This window comes from Petromyzon marinus, chromosome 10, assembly GCF_048934315.1.
Source record: "Petromyzon marinus isolate PM22_M1 ecotype Great Lakes invasive population chromosome 10, UKy_Petmar_22M1.pri1.0, whole genome shotgun sequence".
Classification (NCBI taxonomy): domain Eukaryota; kingdom Metazoa; phylum Chordata; class Hyperoartia; order Petromyzontiformes; family Petromyzontidae; genus Petromyzon; species Petromyzon marinus.
In genome coordinates this window covers 11,398,841-11,420,502 of record NC_133676.1, presented here as the reverse complement: position 1 = coordinate 11,420,502, position 21,662 = coordinate 11,398,841, and the positions used below count along the sequence as shown (strand labels likewise).

Sequence of the window (21,662 nt, the reverse complement as noted above, 5' to 3'; positions counted from 1 at the left end):
GCAAGACGCATTGTTGCGTCGCAGGACTGAGAGAGGTGACGATCATTTTTCGGGGAGGCCTTCATCCAGCAGTTGACAGATCATGGCTGACGATGCTGAATTCCGGAAACTCTCTTAGTGCCGCCCTCTCCACACATCGTCCACTCCACCACGTGGAATTTACGGGGTATTCCCTTCCCCCCCCCCCCCCCGCTTCGTTGCTGAACGCCGAGCGAGTGAGCGAGCGACGACGGCGGCGACGCTGCCTGTAATGGGATTCGCACGTGTTTGTCCCAGGCGTGTCTTCAGCGCTCGCAGCGCTGCACGGGCCGGCCTCGGTGCACACTGGGGGGCATTGCTGGCTCCCGAAATAAGCAATATCTTTAACCTTCGGTCAAAGGTTAAAACCACATCGCTAATCATCGAATCGACGACATCATAACTGTAATGCGCCGACACTGTACTGCATTCGCTGGAGCACCACATATAAATGGGTTTTTTTTTGTTGGATACATTTTTTTTGCCGTATATGCACTTGTATGCATGTAGAATGTTGTGTTTTTTTTGCCTTTTTTCACATTTCAAATTCCAAAAACAGGTGATATCATCTTTAAAATATATATTAAATTGATGGCACCAGCTAAAAAAACAAATATTAATCAGCAATTCGATTTTAAATAGTGTATTATCCATCATAGTATATATCCATCATAGTATACTTTATCCTCTCGTTCACTTTATATTACCCAATAGCCCTTTGAGACAATGAGTCTCTGACACGGGGTATCTGGTATAAATCTCCCCCTCTCTTAACTTCTGTGGCCACGAGCAGGTCCATGGCTCAAGCTCCTTCCATCGCATCTGATCCTACTCGACCCGTTTTCCCCCTCACTACACCACACTCCATATTAGGGTTCTTGAGCCCTAATTAGCCAACATTTTTGGAGGTGGTTTCCCCGATGGCTTCCTCAAAGAGTGTTTTTCGGTAACACTGTCAACGAATGTAGTTGATTGCCATACTCATGATGCCTGGTGTGAATACAAAGAAAACGAAAATAGAGGTGACAGGATTAACATGTTGGCTCATGTGTGATCTATTGTGTCTCAAGTGATGATTTTTCCACTGTGGGAGGAATAAGGCAACAGGCGTTAAACGGGATTTGCTGCTCTTTGACTTCCTGTGGATCGTCTGGCAACCAATGTGTTAATGTGATGTTTTTTTTTTTAATGCAGTCATTGGTGACCAACCGGGCTCACGTTATCAACTCACTACACTTGAGAACCCGACTTAATTACGTGTGGTTGAAACCACCGATTCAACCCCAGGATCTCAGCAGATTCCGACTCGGTGTTCTGATAACAAGCGATTAGCCCCTGAACTACCTGGCCACCTTGGGATGAGAAACCAAAATTCTAGTAATGCTCTAGAGTTATAAATATACTCAATTAAATGTTTAACACGTTGACTGGTACGCGACCCACCATGAGTAGTATGGCAATCAAGTTCACGTCTAAAGGGGGTACAAGCTTCTGCGGTAGCACAGGGTTCAATCGGCGTGTGTGTGTGTGTGTATGCGTGCACGTGTGCATGACGGCGAGCGGTTGTGTAGCGATTTGCGCGCTGCGCTTCGAACCTGGCGACCCGCGTTTCATTTCCACTCAGCGCCAGTACCAGTGACGATTATCTGAAACGGTCCTGGGCCTCCCTTAGGTCGACTCAGCTTCAAATGAGTACCTGGTGCGGTGTGTAGTAAACATCGCCACTGGGGAGACGAAGGCGGGCGGGCGTGGTGCTGGCCACCCACCCCGTCGTGCGCCCTTGCCGGCCTTCATAGGTGCTCGCTTAATAGCACTCGCCCCAACAGTCTGCCCGGGCTATCCGGTGGATCTTTGTCTTTGCCCGTAACGGCGCGCCGTGTACGTGCCTCGGCCCCGTCCACCTTTTAGACGCGCCCTGCTCGGAGATGCTGGGTCTGGTGTCGGGCGAGATCGGGGACCGGCAGCTGTCGGCCTCGTCGAGCCGCGACGCGCGCTGGGGGGCCCCGGCCGCGCGCCTGCTGAGCACGCGCTCTGGGTGGGTGCCCGCCAACGTCCAGGCGGGTGGGCAGTGGCTCCAGGTGGGTGCCGCTCTCGCCCCCCCCCCCCCCCCCCCACCACGTGTCGGGCAACTCCACCGCTAGCCCTCCCCCCCTCGTGTCGGGCCACTCCACCGCTAGCCCCCCCCCCCCTCGTGTCGGGCCACTCCACCGCTAGCCCCCCCCCCTCGTGTCGGGCCTCTCCACCGCTAGCCCCCCCCCTTGTGTCGGGCCACTCCACCACTAGCCCCCCCCCCCTCGTGTCGGGCCACTCCACCGCTAGCCCCCCCCCCCTCGTGTCGGGCCACTCCACCGCTAGCCCCCCCCGCTGCCGGACGCTCTCTCCTTTTTCTTTGTCAATTCTATCTGAACAAGTTCTGGTAAATCGTGTAACTGTGAACGGGTTATGTAAATGCGGCGTGCGTTTGGCTGTGCAAGTCTGGAATTAGCACTTCGGAAGCCGATGGGTGCCTATCGGGGCTTAACTTATTTGCATGTTTGCGAATAATCTCTTGGAATTGAAAAGGGTGTGTCCCTAATAGCAACAAGGCACGCTACTAAAATGTTGTTCTTATTGGATAAACACTTCCATTCTTATTTATAGAGCATTAAAACCATCAACAATGATAACAGTCGTTGCCGAAGTTCTAAATACATCTCGGGGGTGGTATAATTCACCCACCTCACTTCCACCCAACGAATGAGAATCACAATTAAATCCAATAATCGATTTTTGTTTTTACCATTGGAGTGAATAGTAGCGCCTCTAGTGGCTGCAGGGGTGATGTGAAACCCATTCCACTGAACGTTTACAAATAGAAAAGCATCGATGATATTTACGTTCACAGTCCGATGTGTGTATTGTGCGAGCTCAATTGAACTCGATTGACGAATTGGTGCATAAAAACGTGATCAAACAAACCCGCAAGGGCGGACGCGCAAGATACCGTCGCGGGTAAACCGCGAGAGACAATGGGAGCAGGGCGGAGGTTTGAGGAGGAATCCGTGACAGAGAAGAAACCAAAGATGAGAGTCGCCAAGATTGACAGAGACGTGAAACAGGAATCGGGTTTTCACGCATTCCGGCCACAATGCACGAAGCGTTAAGATGTTCAAACGCCAAATAGACACCCATTGCAAGGCATCATCAAGTCTGCATTGACCACACGTGCATGTGGTGAAACATGCAAACAAACGTGCTTTGATAATGATGCGTGCATTGACTTGGAAACTGATTGGCCTTACACCAGGGCTACAGCCTCCTTTCTACGGCCTTATCTCACCACCGGTGTTAGACCAGAGAACAACACCAAAAAACACAGATTTTGTGCCCATCCATAAGATCGAGTGAACACGTATTCTGAGCATGGGGAAGAGCAGTGCTGCGTGAATTATTAAAACCGACCTAAAATCTTCGTAAAAAATTGAAAATTCTCATGACACTCCCAAAAAGCATGGACATACGTTGAGGGAGTTCCTAGACCGACAGCAGGGACATGCTAACAGCCGATCTTGACTAAACACATCCCAACATCCCCCACTTTCCCCTTTCCTCAAAAAAACAACCAAGCTGTTCGTAATACATTAATGTAGAGTTTTGTTGCTCTCTTTGCCCTTGGGAGACCCTATATTGGAAGCCACGTTCATTAGGATTAGCTTTGCCTTTGATTTGGACAGATTAGAGTTCAGTTCCGTTTGGATTAATCTTTGTACAAAATCATTGTAGGGTTGTAGAACACGTGAAACCTGCGGCAGATGCCAGGTTCCTTTGCCTGCACACCATCGCTGGCTACCAGACATTAATTGAGCCTTTCTCATCTACAGCCGACGCAGGGTTTGTCCGCAAAAAAAAAAAATAACATAAATAATTAGAAACACACTCATTGTTGTGGAATTTCCAAAATATCGCAACATAGAAACCCACTGAACAGGAATGATGTGGACACGGTCACATTATTTATAATTAATAATAGTTTTCAACCCCTTGTTACTCCACTGCTAGATGAAGGCCTGTCAATGTTGTATCGAGCATGGTGAGTTCTTTGACTAAACTTCGCTTAATTGGATAGATAATTTTGATTTAAAGCTTTCGTGACTGCAGGGATTCATATTCTAGATTTAAAGCTTTCGTGACTGCTAGGATCCATACTCTTTGGTTCTATTGGGTAAAGTCACGTAGGTGAAAATAAAATAACAAAAAATCACGACGTTTCGGCCACAACACAAGCGGCCTTCATCAGGTGAAGGGACGAGACTGTCTGGAGGACAGCGCTGGAGTGGAAGAAGCCACGCTTAGATCACGACCTTTAAGCTGTGTGAGAAGAAAAAGACCACGCGCCTTGACAAAGGAATTGGCATATAATTTAGCATTGACATGGCTCATTGAAATAGCTAAGTTAAAGTATACACATCCGCAGAGGTACCCCTTGACAAAGGAATTAGCGCTGGAGTGGAAGAAGCCACGCTTAGATCACGACCTTTAAGCTGTGTGAGAAGAAAAAGACCACGCGCCTTGACAAAGGAATTAGCATATAATTTAGCATTGAAATGGCTCATTGAAATAGCTAAGTTAAAGTATACACATCCGCAAAGGTACCCCTTGACAAAGGAATTAGCATCGAATTTAGCATTGAAATAGCTGAGTGATTAGCTTGTAACTGGTCACAGAAATAGCTATGTTAAAGTTTGAGCATATACATTCACCGAGGCACTTAGTACAAATCAAACAGGAGAATTTAGCGAAACACAACCACGCTCAGACATCGGACCTGTGTGCGAGCAAACAAGGTGTTCTGAAAAAGAAATTGGCATAAAAATAGCATTTGATTGGCGGATTTTAGGAAAGAGGTGGTGTACGTGCCGGTGGACTCGCAGTTTGGCGTGGGGGGGGGGGGAAGGGGGGAGTTTACCTATTGATGGTGTGAAAAGGGGGAATTTATAAGAGCTGCGAAAGTTTGGGGTACCACTACTTGAAAAATATACTGTACCATTGAAATTAGTTTAATGTTTAGTTCGATTTAGAACATCTTTCCAATGGTTGCTAAATTTGAAACCATCCCCTCGGTTGAAATTGTGTCTGTGTTTGTAGATCTGAATTGCTTCATGAACAAATCTCTGATAAAAGCCCGTGGGTTTGCAAAGAACCTTGGTATCGGAGAAAATTATATCGTGATCCCCCACAGCATTGTAACAGTGATCAGCCACGGTAGAAGAATTCGTTTTGCCGTGTTTCAGATTTGTTTTGTTTCCCTGCTACGTGACTTTACCGAAAGAACCAAGAATATGGATAGATAATTTACATATTTTTAATCGTAATATTTACACAATCAAGAAATAATACTGGGGGTTGAGTAAACGTACTTAATTATTTTCAATTTTCCCAGTTAAACATGGTTTTGAATTGGGCCAGTACTTGGCATATAGATTAATCGAGTTATTACGTCAAAATTATTAATATATTTTGGTTCTTTCGGTAAAGTCACGTAGAATGGAAATAAAATAATAAAACATGTTTTATTTTTATTATTTTTTTAAAACATGTTTTATTTTTATTATTTTATTTCCATTCTACGTGACTTTACCGAAAGAACCAAGAAGATGAATCCCTGCAGTCACGAAAGCTTTAAATCGAAAATTATTAATATGTTTTGCATACATGCAATGTATTGAATTCTGCACAAAAGAATAATTCATTTACGTTTCGTGTGCGAATTATATGATTTGTGATATGAGTAGCTGACAAATTGTACAAGCCAGAAATACAGTGAGAAGCAACACCAACGAAACGACAAACACAAGCCCAACGAGCAATCCATGTTGTCATCGATTGGCGACCCCATCCTGTGACAATCCATTCGGTCACAAGCTGCGGGCGGGGGGGGGGGGGGTGGTGACTGAATCGTCGCTGTCATAGTCAGCATGGTGGCAAACACGCTGGCAGGTCACGTGACTCTCACGCGTTCTAGACTCACGCGCGAGTCCCGTGGCTGACGAGTGTGTGTGTGTGTGTGCATCTCGTGCCATGGCAACCCCCCCCGTGCAGGTGGACCTGGGGACGACTCGCCAGGTGAGTGGCCTGCTGCTGCAGGGTGCCAAGATCGGCCCCACGAAGCGACGCCGGCCCCCGCTGCGGCTGCCGCTGGAGACCGAAAGCAAAGTGTTTGTGCGCAGCTTCCGCCTCCAGCTCAGCCTCGACGGGGAGAGCTGGGCCGGCGTGCAGGACCCGGCAGGCGCCGACAAGGTGACCTCATCGTCATTGTCGGTGGCATCTTTGCAATCCTCTTGGCCGTCGTCTTGGTTTTCACCTTCGTCATCACTGTTTATTATGATTGCCTTCATCATTAACATCTTGTTCATCTCCACCATTATCACCATCATTGTCTTGTCATCTTCATGTTGAGCCCCAACAGTAGCCACAGGTAGTGCCCCAGTGGGGACGGGGGCTATCACTCCCCCCATGAACAATCGCCGAGTATTACATGACCAGAGTTAGTCGCAATTGGTAGGTGGCGCATTGCGGGGTATAGTGTTGGTACTCCCATCTCTTTGATGACGTCTGGCCAGCGTAGGCCCAATATACGCTTTAGTGGGGTTCTCCGGAAGCTCTCACTCGCGGAAGGCCCTCTTCTGCCAGCAGTTCTGTGAGCAAGCAATCGCAGGGCTTGCACCTTCAGTGGGTAGGGAGGCACACGTCCCAGATTTAATAATTCCACTCAACCCCCCCCCCAGACCCTTGGGGCCGTGAGTTGTGGCTGTGCCCCCGCCTCTGCCGGATAAAACCGCGAGTTGGCGCCGACACCTAACACTGGCGGGGCGCTTCAACTCGGAGGCCTCTTGAGTGTAACGCCTCGGCACGCGTTGCAGATTAACTCGCCGACAACGAAGATTAGGCTGAGCGCGGCTGTCCTTTTGAGTCGAGCGGTGGGGTGTCCCCCCCCCCCCCCCGTACGCCGACAAGTCGTGCGTTAGGCTGAGCAGGGGGCCCATCTAATGAGGGCGGCCATGGCTCTAACGGCCTCTCAGGGGTGCAGGCAGCCAGCTCCGGGGAAACGTTGCGGAGAGATTCATTAATGTGTTTTATTTATTTATTTCCGAAAACGTAAATAGAAATTAACACATTTGCACGGAGACAAGAAACGGAAAAGTATGCAAGGAAGCAGAGAGTGATGCATGCTCAGCATTTCATTGGGAGACACCAAAAAAAAGAGGAAAACGTGGACGAGAAACCATGCAGGTTTAAAGAATAGTTTTGACTGCTAAAACAGTCATTAGGACACTTAACTCGAAGGGACTATGGCCAGTGGTAATGAAGAGAGGAGATGGAATGATGAAATCGGCTCGTATGCACGTGCTAGGTGGATTTCTTTACATCACAGCTTGGCGACAGCTTGAGGAGGCCTTCATTTAGCATATAATGAGGATGATGATCACATTCCGAGTTCATTCCGTAATCATGATTAATACGCATATAAAAATGTCTTACTTGGCCCAAGACTGCATTGCCAGCAGATATAAAATTACTGTGGGATAAAATGTACCACAGTCATCACTAACAATCATTGTCCTGTGACTGAATAATATATAGTGAGCCAATGTTTTGGGCAGTTGCCCAAACTCCAAGCAAAGTGTTATGCAACAGCACATTTTTAAAAAATATATCCTGACATTATACTTTGCCTAGCAAATTGGTGCAAAATGTTTCTCGTCTTAACTCGAAACCTTTTGAACATTCCCAGATCTTCCCAGGGAATTCCAATGCCGACAAGCCGGAGCTTCGCCAAATAAATGCCACGTTGGCTCGCTTCCTCCGCCTCTTCCCCGAGAAGTGGTCGACCAACGGAATCGGCGTTCGGCTCGAGGTCCTGGGATGCGACGCTCCCGGTAATGGCGAATGCAACGCGAGTGATTTGTCGCTCGCTTTTCCCGGTCGCTCGCGAGAACCCTGCTCGCCACTCATGGCCAAAACCTTAATGCAAACGGACTCCCCGTTCGAACAAAGAGTATATATTCGGAGCGCCAGACGTCACGCCAAACAAACACGTGTGGTGCAAACCTACACACGCATCGGAGAGCTGAAGAATCTATCGTCCCTTGAAAGTGATCCTCTGGTAATAACCGTTATTTGTCATCTGTTGTGCGACTCGGTTGCATAAGCAATCAGCTCATTATAATTACGCCTAATGATGCTTCCTTAAAATCGAGCGAAAACCATGAAGTTATCTGTGTACTCACTTTCGGCTTTGCCACCTGAGCGCCCGTGCCGATTTCCCACCCTTGAGGCCGAGGCAGTTGGCGGTGTCATGTCAGGTCGTGCACATGCGGTGGGGGGGGGGGGGGCGCGGTGAATACGGCGCTGTTGTTGCGAGCGGGAGCTCACGGGCGAGGGCCAAGAGGGCGCCACGCGGCACCGCAACCAGGCGGGGAAGGAAGGTTCCAAACGGAGGTGGAATTTGATCGTGCCTGACCCCCTCGGCCACGACCACTGTGTGGGGGGTTATTTCTCCCTTCCTTCCTACATCTATTAGCTCCTTCCTTTTAATTTCTCCCACCCCCTTCGTGTTCCTCTCACGCTGTTTATTCATTCGACGCCTTCCTTTCCTTGCCGGTACGTTCGCTCGTACTTACACACAGAAAAAAAAAACAACAACAAAAACGTCCTTCTCGACCTCCATTCGTATTTCCTTTCTGGGGGCAGCAGGGTTCAAGGGAGACGCAATCCACCAATGCTTCTAACCAGGGTTGAGTTGCGTCGATTCCCATTTGCGGAGGCAGCCTCAAGGTAGAGGCGAGTGTTTTGGAAACTACCCTGGAGTGGTAAATATTAGCCGTGTTAACGACGCATCCATTCATCGATTCACATTGTTCCCATTCGCTCGTGCTACATTGGGTCACGTGTCTGAATCAGCTGCTTTTTGATTCGTAGATGTTGTACGTATCGCAATTGGTTTACGTAAACCCTGTTGCCACTTGAGGTGCTGTATTCGCCACAACGGGTTCTTGAATTGAATCGTGAACCCCAATTTGTAATAGTTCATCAAATCGCTCACATTGGGTGTGTGAGGTAATTAACTGTTACATCGCTTGTCAATAATAATAATGTTTAGCCCTTCGTCAATCCACTGCTAGAGGAAGTCCTACCCACACATGTGTCTATTATAGTCGGCGTTTGACCGTACTTCACTTTGCTTGTCAGTGCGCGTTCATGAAGAATGTGCCCAGAACCCATTCAAATATCCCAAGCCACAGTTGTTAGCCATGGCTGGGCCGCTCCCAACACTGATCTCTGCCTTTTGCTTAGAAAATAGAATTCTGAAAATCACCAGTGTAAGAGCAGCACAGTTGGCTACGTACAATGCGAAATAAGTTCCACATACACGTGGTAGTCAGGACTCTGGATTCTTGCGCAGATGGCCCTTGCACCAACAAGACCTCTTTTTAAATGATTACACAGTGAAGGTTGACAACCCCACTACCTCGAAGGCTCATTACTCCGCAAGCAGACTGCAGTAACGAGTTCCAGGTGCGGAACTTTTCCCCCCCCCGCCCCCGCAGGCACCTCATAAAGTGTGGCCATCAGCAATGACTTTTACAACAGAATTACCAGGTTTCCAGCTCGCTTCACGCGAGATCATTCAACTGTACCCAGTGTGGCCACTGGAAACCCAGGGCCAGCTCGGGATTAGATCTAAATAACACGGCACTGTTTAAACCATCGCTTCTCATTCACGGGCCACCGTATACCGAGTCAGACCACCCAAGCAGCGGCTGGTATCTTGTCGACCAACTTTACAAGCATTGGGACAGCCGATGGTGCAGATGAGCTGAAAGATGTATTTTAATGTTTAATTCTGTCTTAACATGCCAATAATCTTCATGTTGCAGTTTTAGTTGACTGCGCTCGGTCGCTTTAGAGCACTCCCGATATGGTCTCAAGCTAGTTGTGTGTTTGATCAGTTTTACCACGTATAATTGACATGTATTTAAGGTGAGTGACGGTGGTTAATGCACTGCGGTTTGAACCCAGAGACTTGAATTTGATTCCCAGCCATGGCTAACATCAGTGGCGAGTGATATACAGTGAGGGGAAAAAGTATTTGATCCCCTGCTGATTTTGTACGTTTGCCCACTGACAAAGAAATGATCAGTCTATAATTTTAATGGTAGGTTTATTTGAACAGTGAGAGACAGAATAACAACAACAAAATCCAAAAAAACGCATGTCAAAATTTTTATAAATTGATTTGCATTTTAATGAGGGAAATAAGTATTTGACCCCTCTGCAAAACATGACTTAATACTTGGTGGCAAAACCCTTGTTGGCAATCACAGAGGTCAGACGTTTCTTGTAGTTGGCCACCAGGTTTGTACACATCTCAGGAGGGATTTTGTCCCACTCCTCTTTGCAGATCTTCTCCAAGTCATTAAGGTTTCGAGGCTGACGTTTGGAATCTCGAACCTTCAGCTCCCTCCACAGATTTTATGGGATTAAGGTCTGGAGACTGGCTAGGTCACTCCAGGACCTTAATGTGCTTCTTCTTGAGCCACTCCTTTGTTGCCTTGGCCGTGTGTCTTGGGTCATTGTCATGCTGGAATACCCATCCACGACCCATTTTCAATGCCTTGGCTGAGGGAAGGAGGTTCTCACCCAAGATTTGACGGTACATGGCCCCGTCCATCGTCCCTTTGATGCGGTGAAGTTGTCCTGTCCCCTTAGCAGAAAAGCACGCCCAAAGCATAATGTTTCCACCTCCATGTTTAACGGTGGGGATGGTGTTCTTGGGGTCATTGGCAGCATTCCTCCTCCTCCAAACACGGCGAGTTGAGTTGATGCCAAAGTGCTCCATTTTGGTCTCATCTGACCACAACACTTTCACCCAGTTGTCCTCTGAATCATTCAGATGTTCATTGGCAAACTTCAGACGGGTATGTATATGTGCTTTCTTGAGCAGGGGGACCTTGTGGGCGCTGCAGGATTTCAGTCCACGGCGTAGTGTGTTACCAATTGTTTTCTTGGTGATTATGGTCCCAGCTGCCTTGAGATCATTGACAAGATCCTCCTGTGTAGTTCTGGGCTGATTCCTCACCGTTCTCATGATCATTGCAACTCCACGAGGTGAGATCTTGCATGGAGCCCCAGGCTGAGGGAGATTGACAGTTCTTTTGTGTTTCTTCCATTTGCGAATAATCGCACCAACTGTTGTCACCTTCTCACCAAGCTGCTTGGCAATGGTCTTGTAGCCCATTCCAGCCTTGTGTAGGTCTACAATCTTGTCCCTGACATCCTTGGAGAGCTCTTCGGTCTTGGCCACGATGGAGAGTTTGAAATCTGATTGATTGATTGCTTCTGTGGACAGGTGTCTTTTATACAGGTAACGAGCTGAGATTAGGAGCACACTCTTAAAGGGAGTGCTCCAAATCTCAGCTTGTTACCTGTATAAAAGACACCTGGGAGCCAGAAATCTTTCTGATTGAGAGGGGGTCAAATACTTATTTCTCTCATTAAAATGCAAATCAATTTATAACATTTTTGACATGCGTTTTTCTGGATTTTTGTTGTTGTTATTCTGTCTCTCACTGTTCAAATAAACCTACCATTAAAAATTATAGACTGATCATTTCTTTGTCAGTGGGCAAACGTACAAAATCAGCAGGGGATCAAATATTTTTTTCCCTCACTGTATCATTGTCTATTCCAGTCCCCTGCCCCTTTGCCCTTCACAAACCCGCACCGATCAGCATGGTGAAGTATGGACAAATGTCCCTCTTCTATAAAGGCATAAACGTTGAACAAGCGTAACTTTCCCACGATCTTAGACTATGCCCAAGAGTGAAACTATCACCAGATTTTATTATTTTTTCTCAGGTTCTATTTTGGCCTCAGTTCTCTCCTGCAAATGAGAATTGATGGCTGAACGGGCTTTCACCCGCTGATAAAGATAGCCTCTCCACCCACTATTCCGAGGTTTTATTTTTACCTGTGCATTATAAGTAAACGTATTGCATGTTGGCTGAGGCTAGCAACTAGGCATTTCGTGATACATTGATTGAGATCCATCCTGCCACTCCCGATAAAGTCACTGAATTGTATAATAATCAATTAGTTAGGAATTAATTCGTTAATATATGCAAACTACACGCGACTTGTTACATTTGTATGCTTATTCACAGAACGAGACAGAGTAACGAAAAACAACACAAACGAGACATCTAAGCGCAGGCCAAATCCAATACATTCTTGAATGCAATCGTGGCCCCTTCAACCGTGACAATTCTTCAAACCACGGGAGGGGGTAAATCATTACAATCGTATTGGATGCAAGCCATACAAACTGAGAGTTTGCCTGGAGAGAATTAGGGCATCGTCGGAACCGCCTCCGAACTCGCACACATCCTCCATCTGTGCTTAACTCGGAGAGGACTCTTGACGTTGACACTGTGACCCCCCCCATCCCCTACCACTCCCCCCTCCGCACCCCTCCCTCTGTCTCTTTCATTTCCCCCCGCCCCTCCCACCCCCACTGGGAGCACAGGCACCACTTCCAGTGCAATGGAGACAGACGACACGGAGGGGGATGATGACGAAGAGCAGGGCCGCACAATTACCGGTAACACGGAGCTGTGTTGCTTCTTCAGCAGTTTTGTGTCACTCGTTTTGCAAAGACAAAGGTCCCTCCCCCCTGTATAGGCTTAACGCACTTTTGGGGCAAGTGACATCGAGCACCTCCTGAAGACCGGCACGGCACACAAGGGGGTGATTGGCCAACATCACGCCTGGCTGCCTTTGTCTGTCCAGTGGCGATGTTTGCAGGCCACACAAGTTACTCATTTGAGTCTTGCGTCAACCTAGGGGAGATCCAGGACCAGTTCAGATAATCGTCACTAGTGTTGGCCATGAGCGGGAATCGAAATCGGGTCTCCAGGTTCGTAGCGCAGCGCGATAACCGCTACGCACACTACTGCTACCCACACTCTTCAACGCATACATTACTGCTACACACACTACTGCTACCCACACTCTTTAACGCATACATTACTGCGACACACACTACTGCTACCCACACTCTTTAACGCATACACTACTGCTACACACACTACTGCTACACACACTCTTTAACGCACACACTACTGCTACACACACTACCGCTACACACACTACTGCTACACACACTCTTTAACGCACACACGCGCACTGTTTCCAATAACTGTTAACAAAGCAAGCTGCTTATTTTGAATAATATTCAGCTGAATGTTTGAGACGAGGGTGGATTGATAGTGCAGTGGTTATTGCACTACGCTATGATCCTGGCGGCCCGAGTTCGATTCCCAGTCACAATTGGCAAACATCATTGGTGATATCTGAATCAATCTGAGATCGATATCAGTCCTTCACCAACCCATATTAACAAGTGCAGAGATGTCTGGTTAAACAAACCCCTTGATAGAAATCCACGGGGAAGCCTTCACACCCAGTATTGGTTTGATTAAAGGACTGTAAATTAAATAATATTAGAATAACATTTCACATCCGACTCTTGACATTTATTTTTGGCTGAATATTAACTTTTCTGCAGATGTTCATTTGTTTAGTGTTACTGTTAAATGTTTAGTGTTACTGTTAAATGTTTAGTGTTACTGTTAAATGTTTAGTGTTACTGTTAAATGTTTAGTGTTACTGTTAAATGTTTAGTGTTACTGTTAAATGTTTAGTGTTACTGTTAAATGTTTAGTGTTACTGTTAAATGTTTAGTGTTACTGTTAAATGTTTAGTGTTACTGTTAAATGTTTAGTGTTACTGTTAAATGTTTAGTGTTACTGTTAAATGTTTAGTGTTACTGTTAAATGTTTAGTGTTACTGTTAAATGTTTAGTGTTACTGTTAAATGTTTAGTGTTACTGTTAAATGTTTAGTGTTACTGTTAAATGTTTAGTGTTACTGTTAAATGTTTAGTGTTACTGTTAAATGTTTAGTGTTACTGTTAAATGTTTAGTGTTACTGTTAAATGTTTAGTGTTACTGTTAAATGTTTAGTGTTACTGTTAAATGTTTAGTGTTACGGTTAAATGTTTAGTGTTACTGTTAAATGTTTAGTGTTACTGTTAAATGTTTAGTGTTACTGTTAAATGTTTAGTGTTACTGTTAAATGTTTAGTGTTACTGTTAAATGTTTAGTGTTACTGTTAAATGTTTAGTGTTACTGTTAAATGTTTAGTGTTACTGTTAAATGTTTAGTGTTACTGTTAAATGTTTAGTGTTACTGTTAAATGTTTAGTGTTACTGTTAAATGTTTAGTGTTACTGTTAAATGTTTAGTGTTACTGTTAAATGTTTAGTGTTACTGTTAAATGTTTAGTGTTACTGTTAAATGTTTAGTGTTACTGTTAAATGTTTAGTGTTACTGTTAAATGTTTAGTGTTACTGTTAAATGTTTAGTGTTACTGTTAAATGTTTAGTGTTACTGTTAAATGTTTAGTGTTACTGTTAAATGTTTAGTGTTACTGTTAAATGTTTAGTGTTACTGTTAAATGTTTAGTGTTACTGTTAAATGTTTAGTGTTACTGTTAAATGTTTAGTGTTACTGTTAAATGTTTAGTGTTACTGTTAAATGTTTAGTGTTACTGTTAAATGTTTAGTGTTACTGTTAAATGTTTAGTGTTACTGTTAAATGTTTAGTGTTACTGTTAAATGTTTAGTGTTACTGTTAAATGTTTAGTGTTACTGTTAAATGTTTAGTGTTACTGTTAAATGTTTAGTGTTACTGTTAAATGTTTAGTGTTACTGTTAAATGTTTAGTGTTACTGTTAAATGTTTAGTGTTACTGTTAAATGTTTAGTGTTACTGTTAAATGTTTAGTGTTACTGTTAAATGTTTAGTGTTACTGTTAAATGTTTAGTGTTACTGTTAAATGTTTAGTGTTACTGTTAAATGTTTAGTGTTACTGTTAAATGTTTAGTGTTACTGTTAAATGTTTAGTGTTACTGTTAAATGTTTAGTGTTACTGTTAAATGTTTAGTGTTACTGTTAAATGTTTAGTGTTACTGTTAAATGTTTAGTGTTACTGTTAAATGTTTAGTGTTACTGTTAAATGTTTAGTGTTACTGTTAAATGTTTAGTGTTACTGTTAAATGTTTAGTGTTACTGTTAAATGTTTAGTGTTACTGTTAAATGTTTAGTGTTACTGTTAAATGTTTAGTGTTACTGTTAAATGTTTAGTGTTACTGTTAAATGTTTAGTGTTACTGTTAAATGTTTAGTGTTACTGTTAAATGTTTAGTGTTACTGTTAAATGTTTAGTGTTACTGTTAAATGTTTAGTGTTACTGTTAAATGTTTAGTGTTACTGTTAAATGTTTAGTGTTACTGTTAAATGTTTAGTGTTACTGTTAAATGTTTAGTGTTACTGTTAAATGTTTAGTGTTACTGTTAAATGTTTAGTGTTACTGTTAAATGTTTAGTGTTACTGTTAAATGTTTAGTGTTACTGTTAAATGTTTAGTGTTACTGTTAAATGTTTAGTGTTACTGTTAAATGTTTAGTGTTACTGTTAAATGAGTAAATCGTCATCCATGTTCTTCCCATGGAGGTCTTCTGCTTGGTTTTTATTTGCCCCCCTCCCCCCACTCCCGCTGCTGGTGATGAAACCACCACCACCATCATCACACCTGTGAGACACGTGCTGTTCACACCTGTGAGACACGCGCTGTTCGCGCCTGTGAGACACGCGCTGTTCACGCCTGTGAGACACGTGCTGTTCACACCTGTGAGACACGCGCTGTTCGCGCCTGTGAGACACGCGCTGTTCACGCCTGTGAGACACGCGCTGTTCGCGCCTGTGAGACACGTGCTGTTCGCGCCTGTGAGACACGTGCTGTTCACGCCTGTGAGACACGTGCTGTTCACGCCTGTGAGACACGCGCTGTTCACGCCTGCGAGACACGTGCTGTTCACGCCTGCGAGACACGTGCTGTTCGCGCCTGTGAGACACGTGCTGTTCGCGCCTGTGAGACACGTGCTGTTCACGCCTGTGAGACACGTGCTGTTCACGCCAGTGAGACACGTGCTGTTCACGCCTGTGAGACACGTGCTGTTCACGCCTGTGAGACACGTGCTGTTCACGCCTGTGAGACACGTGCTGTTCGCGCCTGTGAGACACGTGCTGTTCACACCTGTGAGACACGTGCTGTTCACACCTGTGAGACACGTGCTGTTCACACCTGTGAGACACGTGCTGTTCACGCCTGTGAGACACGTGCTGTTCACACCTGTGAGACACGTGCTGTTCACGCCTGTGAGACACGTGCTGTTCACGCCTGTGAGACACGTGCTGTTCACACCTGTGAGACACGTGCTGTTCACGCCTGTGAGACACGTGCTGTTCACGCCTGTGAGACACGTGCTGTTCACGCCTGTGAGACACGTGCTGTTCACGCCTGTGAGACACGTGCTGTTCACACCTGTGAGACACGTGCTGTTCGCGCCTGTGAGACACGTGCTGTTCACACCTGTGAGACACGTGCTGTTCACGCCTGCGAGACACGTGCTGTTCACACCTGTGAGACACGTGCTGTTCACGCCTGTGAGACACGTGCTGTTCACGCCTGTGAGACACGCGCTGTTCACACCTGTGAGACACGTGCTGTTCACGCCTGTGAGACACGTGCTGTTCACACCTGTGAGACACGTGCTGTTCACACCTGTGAGACACGCGCTGTTCACGCCTGTGAGACACGTGCTGTTCACACCTGTGAGACACGCGCTGTTCACGCCTGTGAGACACGTGCTGTTCACGCCTGTGAGACACGCGCTGTTCACGCCTGTGAGACACGTGCTGTTCAAACAGCACGTGTCTCACAGGCGTGCTGTTCAAACAGCACGTGTCTCACAGGCGTGCTGTTCAAACAGCACACGTGTTGCACGCGTGCTGTTTGAACAGCCCTGCAATGTGACACTTACATCTGCAGTGTCCCCCCCCCACCCCCCCCCCCAGCAAAGTGGTAATTTCGGCATGAACACAAATAAAACTTAAGCAGCATGTTCTCAAGACTGCTATTTTCTACGTATATTTGTATATTTCCCAAAAGTTATATTTCCTCGATGTAATATAAATGTAATTATTACTTTTTTGCTCTTTATAAGTGGCGTAGCGTGGTTGGCATGTGCCCCGGCGCAAGTCGTGAAATGGGGGGCCCCCTATCCAATTTTTCCCTGGACCCCCTCCTGGCCTACGCATCGCGGTGCAGTTTCATTGCCTGCGTGCTCGTAAGCTATGCCGCTGCTGTAGAGTTAGCACATGCAGGCTTCATACCAATACACATAATGTGACAATCCACCGAGCACCTGTCACATTATGCACGTTTGGTATGAATGCTATGCAAGCGTATCCTGTGACAGTGGTGTAGCGGTTAGGTGTGCTGGCAGCTGAGAGATGGCTGCGACTTGAGGAGGCCTTCATCCAGCAGTGGATTGTCCGTTTCCTCCCCTCCTTTGTAGCCTGGGACCTGAGTCCCTTCCGGCGCGTGGGCCCCGGTGCAGTTGCACCGCCTGTACGCTCGATAGCTACGCCACTGATGCTTCTGATTTTGAGACCGCAAACACGGTTGTTTGATAAATACATGCGCTTAAAAACCCCACTAACCTAATATCTGTTTCATGCAACGTTGGAATAGAAAGGACTCGAACAGCACAGTAGACTTAAAATGAACCACCACTCGTTGATTTTGTTGCCTTCTCTTTCCATCTCATCCCTCAGTCACCGGGCAGCGTTTGGGGCCGGGCAGCGGTGACGGCAGCTGGCGCGACGCCGCAGCCGCGCGTTCCCCACCGCCGTGGAGCCTCGCTCACGTCACAACGACCCCGCGAGTGCCCGCGGGCCGCGGCGCGACGGGGGACTCCGACGCCGGTGATCCCGGCAGCAGCGTCAATCGCAGGGGCGGCAAGAACTTCGGCGGCGGGCCAACCGGCTCCGAGTCAAACTCCCCCAAACCCACCGCGCAGGATGGGGCAGATGTTCTGGAAAACGGAGAGGATAACTCCGACTCGCAGGGCAAGGAGAAGGACTCGGAGCAGGCGCTCCGCAGCCTGGACTGGTTTCTGATCCCCGTGATCGCGCTGAGCGGCACAGGCGTGGCGCTCGGTGCCATATTCGCGACGGCGCTGCTTTGCCGCTCGCGTCGTAACTGCTGCCCCTTCTGCTGTGGAGGCGGGCGAGCACGGGGGCACCCGGCCCAGGCGGGGCCCGCCTCGTCCAACGGCAGAGCCAGCGGGCGCTGTCGCCCCAACCAGTACGTCGTGCACAAGAGCAGCGTCGTGTCGCGGACTGCCTCCTCGGCCTCCTCCTCCATCGTGTGAAGGCGCGCCGCCCGCACCCGCGAGTCACGGAGGGGCATGGCCTACCGGGGATGGCCCGTCGTCGCAGCGTTACCCTTGGACTCGTGCACGTCGTGGATCTCCGCATCGCAGCAGTCCGCGGTAGATGCCCGTTATTTAACTATCAAACGCGTTGAAGACGAAGAGCATGACTGGCAGCAACGGAACTTGAACCGTATGGGAAAGGAACGTTGAAGCTTTATCTCGTCACACATTGCAACTTCCTGCCGATGCTGTTTGCGTGGGTAATGGAAACGCGACAAAGACACGTTTCACGCGGAAGAACTTCAAAGCAGGATCTTCTTGCAGTTTTTTTGTCGCAGCGTGAAACGTATGCAGGGGTTTTAAGCTTTTACGTTTTAAGCTTTTACTCATCTTCCTTTGAGATATTTCTCTGCCTCTTGTGCTGATATCAAATGACTTGAACCCCACTGCCTGCCTGAGGCTATTGGAAATAGAGGAACCACTTCATGTAAGGGGGACTCGATGAGATCAACACATTGCCACTGGCCACATCACACAAATGTGTAGTTTTGCCAGTGCAGCTTTTGTATTGGAGTATTTAAACACGAAGGGGATAAATTAAATAATGTTACACCTCCATTGCTGTGCAACAATGGAGTGAAATTGGAGGGCAAGTGTGAACGAAGCATCTTAAATCAAGAGCTTGTCAGAGGATGCCTGTAAAAGAGGGCACACTTGCAGTCTTAATCTTCTGCCAGCACACCTGAGGCACCAGTGTCGATAGACGCGGTCAGGTTTCCGGGACCTCGCATGCCAGCGGGTACAGTGCTGAGAATTGGAGTTTCTGGGGCGGGTGGCCCCTTGAGAGACAGTGAACTGCACTCCATCTCACATTCTGGATGTCTCCCGAAAAGCTCGTGAGCCAAAACCAAAAAACTCTCTCGGCAGCAGCACGAGGGTTTTCTTTCCGCCGTGGAAACTTTTCCTGCTTTCCTGCCTGAGTCTGTGCGTGCGAGCGAGCGGCTATAGAGCAGCAAATGCATATTTCATTTGACACAGCGGCAAGCGTCTCCATCCAGCACGCCTCCTCTTATTCTTTGCTTCTGCTCTGGCTTGCTCTTGCTGAGTCGCGTGATCAAGCCAGCCACAAGGGCTAGAGGCTTAGTACCACAGTGAGGGCCCTGCCCATCAAGCATCTGCAGAGGCAAAGCACGGTGGTGTGGAGTTTAATGAGCAGAGTATGTGTCAAGATTTATTTCTGCATGAAGATTGTAGAAGTTCACGAGGCATGCATCTCTGCCACAGAGCCAAATCAGGATCTGCTTTGTAAAATTGGTCGGAATGCATTTTTTTAATATACCACGTTTTTAGGGCTGTTTGGTTTGTTTTAATGTTTTGTCCAAATAAACCAGCACACTTTTGTGTCACACCACCAAAATACAATCCATTCCACCCTTTATAAGCCCCCAGCCAATTTCAGAAATGTTCCAATATTCCACTGAGCATCACGGTTTTCAACATTGCTTAAATTCTCCGCTTACCATATGAACAACTCTGCACATTGCAAGCAGGGTAATGAGCTGTGTTTTCTTGCCAGTAATGTGAGTCAAATTGCCAATCTTCCCTTTTGTTTTGTTTAAAATGCACTTTTTGAATGTTATTTTTTTTCAGGATTTTGAAAATCCACAAGAAAAAACTGACCCGCCAGTGATTGGAGATCATACAACCCAAGTGCAAAAATATATCCCGAATTATTACTTAAAACGTATGGTCATAGTGGCAGTTTTTGTATAATAATGATATTTTTTAAACCGTTTTTGTTATGTGCATTGATATTTTTAATAAAGTTGGCTGGGACAGCGTAGGCGTGTTTATATATTTACATGGGAGCATTTTGGACGGCATGAAGTAGATTCTGGAAGATCCACGGCAGTGGGGAGGTGATTTGATTTGCGTGACACAGCTTGCAATTTGGGTCATGGCTGGTCAGTCCACCAGTGGGGGTGGTTTTCCAGCATTGACCTTTCGGCCCAGTTCTTGAGGCTCACCCGTTGGGACTGTACGTATTATCCAGCAGGCTTCTCGCTTGGCCTTTAAGACCGGGCGTCAATTGACAAGTGACTTAGGCCTTATAAATAGATTGCGCACGTCTGTTAATTGGCAGACGAGGAAAGCTGAGCTCCCGGTGGGAGGCACAAGAACTGAAGTTGAACTGCTGACCTCACAGCGCGGGAAGGCCGGGAACGCAAGCCAAAGTCGTTACCCTCCGCGTGCCCCAATCTGGAAACGGCCATCATGCTGGAAGAGAAATTCCGAGGGAAGGAAGGGCACCCCACCACTACATCCCACCGCCACCTCTCCCCAGCTCCCCACTAATCTCCTCCCTCCGCTACTTCAGCCATCAACGCTGCCCCTTGCTTTCCCCTGACACTCCCTCTACCTCCCTACACCACCACCCCCCCCAACTCTACATGAAATCCACGTTGGCTGCACTTACGTGAAACATTTACAGAGGAATTTAAGTTGAGTTGCCAATTTTCTGCTTCGTGAACGGGCGTCTTTGTTGCCGTCACGGCATTTGTTTTTGTTTTCGCTTTCTTTTGAAATTGGTACCATAATATTTGGGGTTTAACAGCAATGTGAGGAAGACAATCAGCGTGTTTGTATATGTATATAGTACATACACACTGCCAAAGCTACAAATCATTCAATATGAGCTTCCCCAAGTTTCACTAGAAATTCCCAAGGCTCACAGAATAATCTTAAGACCGCACGCCTATTGCAACGCAATAGAAGCAATCATTTCTAGATTTAAAGCTTTCGTGACTGCAAGGATCCATACATAATCATCATGATCAGCACCAGCAGCAGCCATGATCAATCCACTGTTGGATGAAGGGCTCCCCAAGCCTCTCACCATCTCTCATGGTACTCCATTACAACAAACGCCAAAACTTGCGCAAAGAATCGTGCTTCAAGATGTATACACCGATGTAAATTTTTAAACATAAGGGAAATTGTAATCTTAATGAATTCCCTAATATGTGTGTTTGTTTTGGAGGTCGGCTACTTTTAGAATCCCCTTTTCTCTAAGGCCGACGATGCCAATGTGTGTGTTTTTGAGATACGGTTGTTATGTAGGCTTCCTTATGCTGAGTGCTTCCTAAACACTTAAGTGCATTAAATGGGCTTTTAGGGCGACACCACGGGATGCGAGAGAGGCACGCATTCTGTCCCTCACGGCCAAAGCCTTCTGTTCGGAGTTTCCCGTTACATCCACGCCAGATA

General features: G+C 46.7%; 1 protein-coding gene across 3 annotated transcripts in view; it reads left to right on the top strand.

Moving 5' to 3' along the window:
- Positions 1 to 20,236, top strand: part of LOC116940905 (neuropilin-2) — a 58,156-nt gene extending 37,920 nt beyond the window's left edge. For all 3 annotated transcript variants that reach the window (XM_032951263.2, XM_032951262.2, XM_032951261.2), the window contains exons 9-13: positions 1,927 to 2,096; positions 6,097 to 6,294; positions 7,790 to 7,934; positions 12,584 to 12,658; positions 17,794 to 20,236. In XM_032951263.2, coding sequence (XP_032807154.1) covers positions 1,927 to 2,096; positions 6,097 to 6,294; positions 7,790 to 7,934; positions 12,584 to 12,658; positions 17,794 to 18,392 — 1,187 coding nt within the window. In that variant the 3' untranslated portion in view covers positions 18,393 to 20,236. The remainder of the gene's footprint in view (positions 1 to 1,926; positions 2,097 to 6,096; positions 6,295 to 7,789; positions 7,935 to 12,583; positions 12,659 to 17,793) is intronic.
- The last annotated feature ends 1,426 nt before the right edge of the window (positions 20,237 to 21,662 follow it).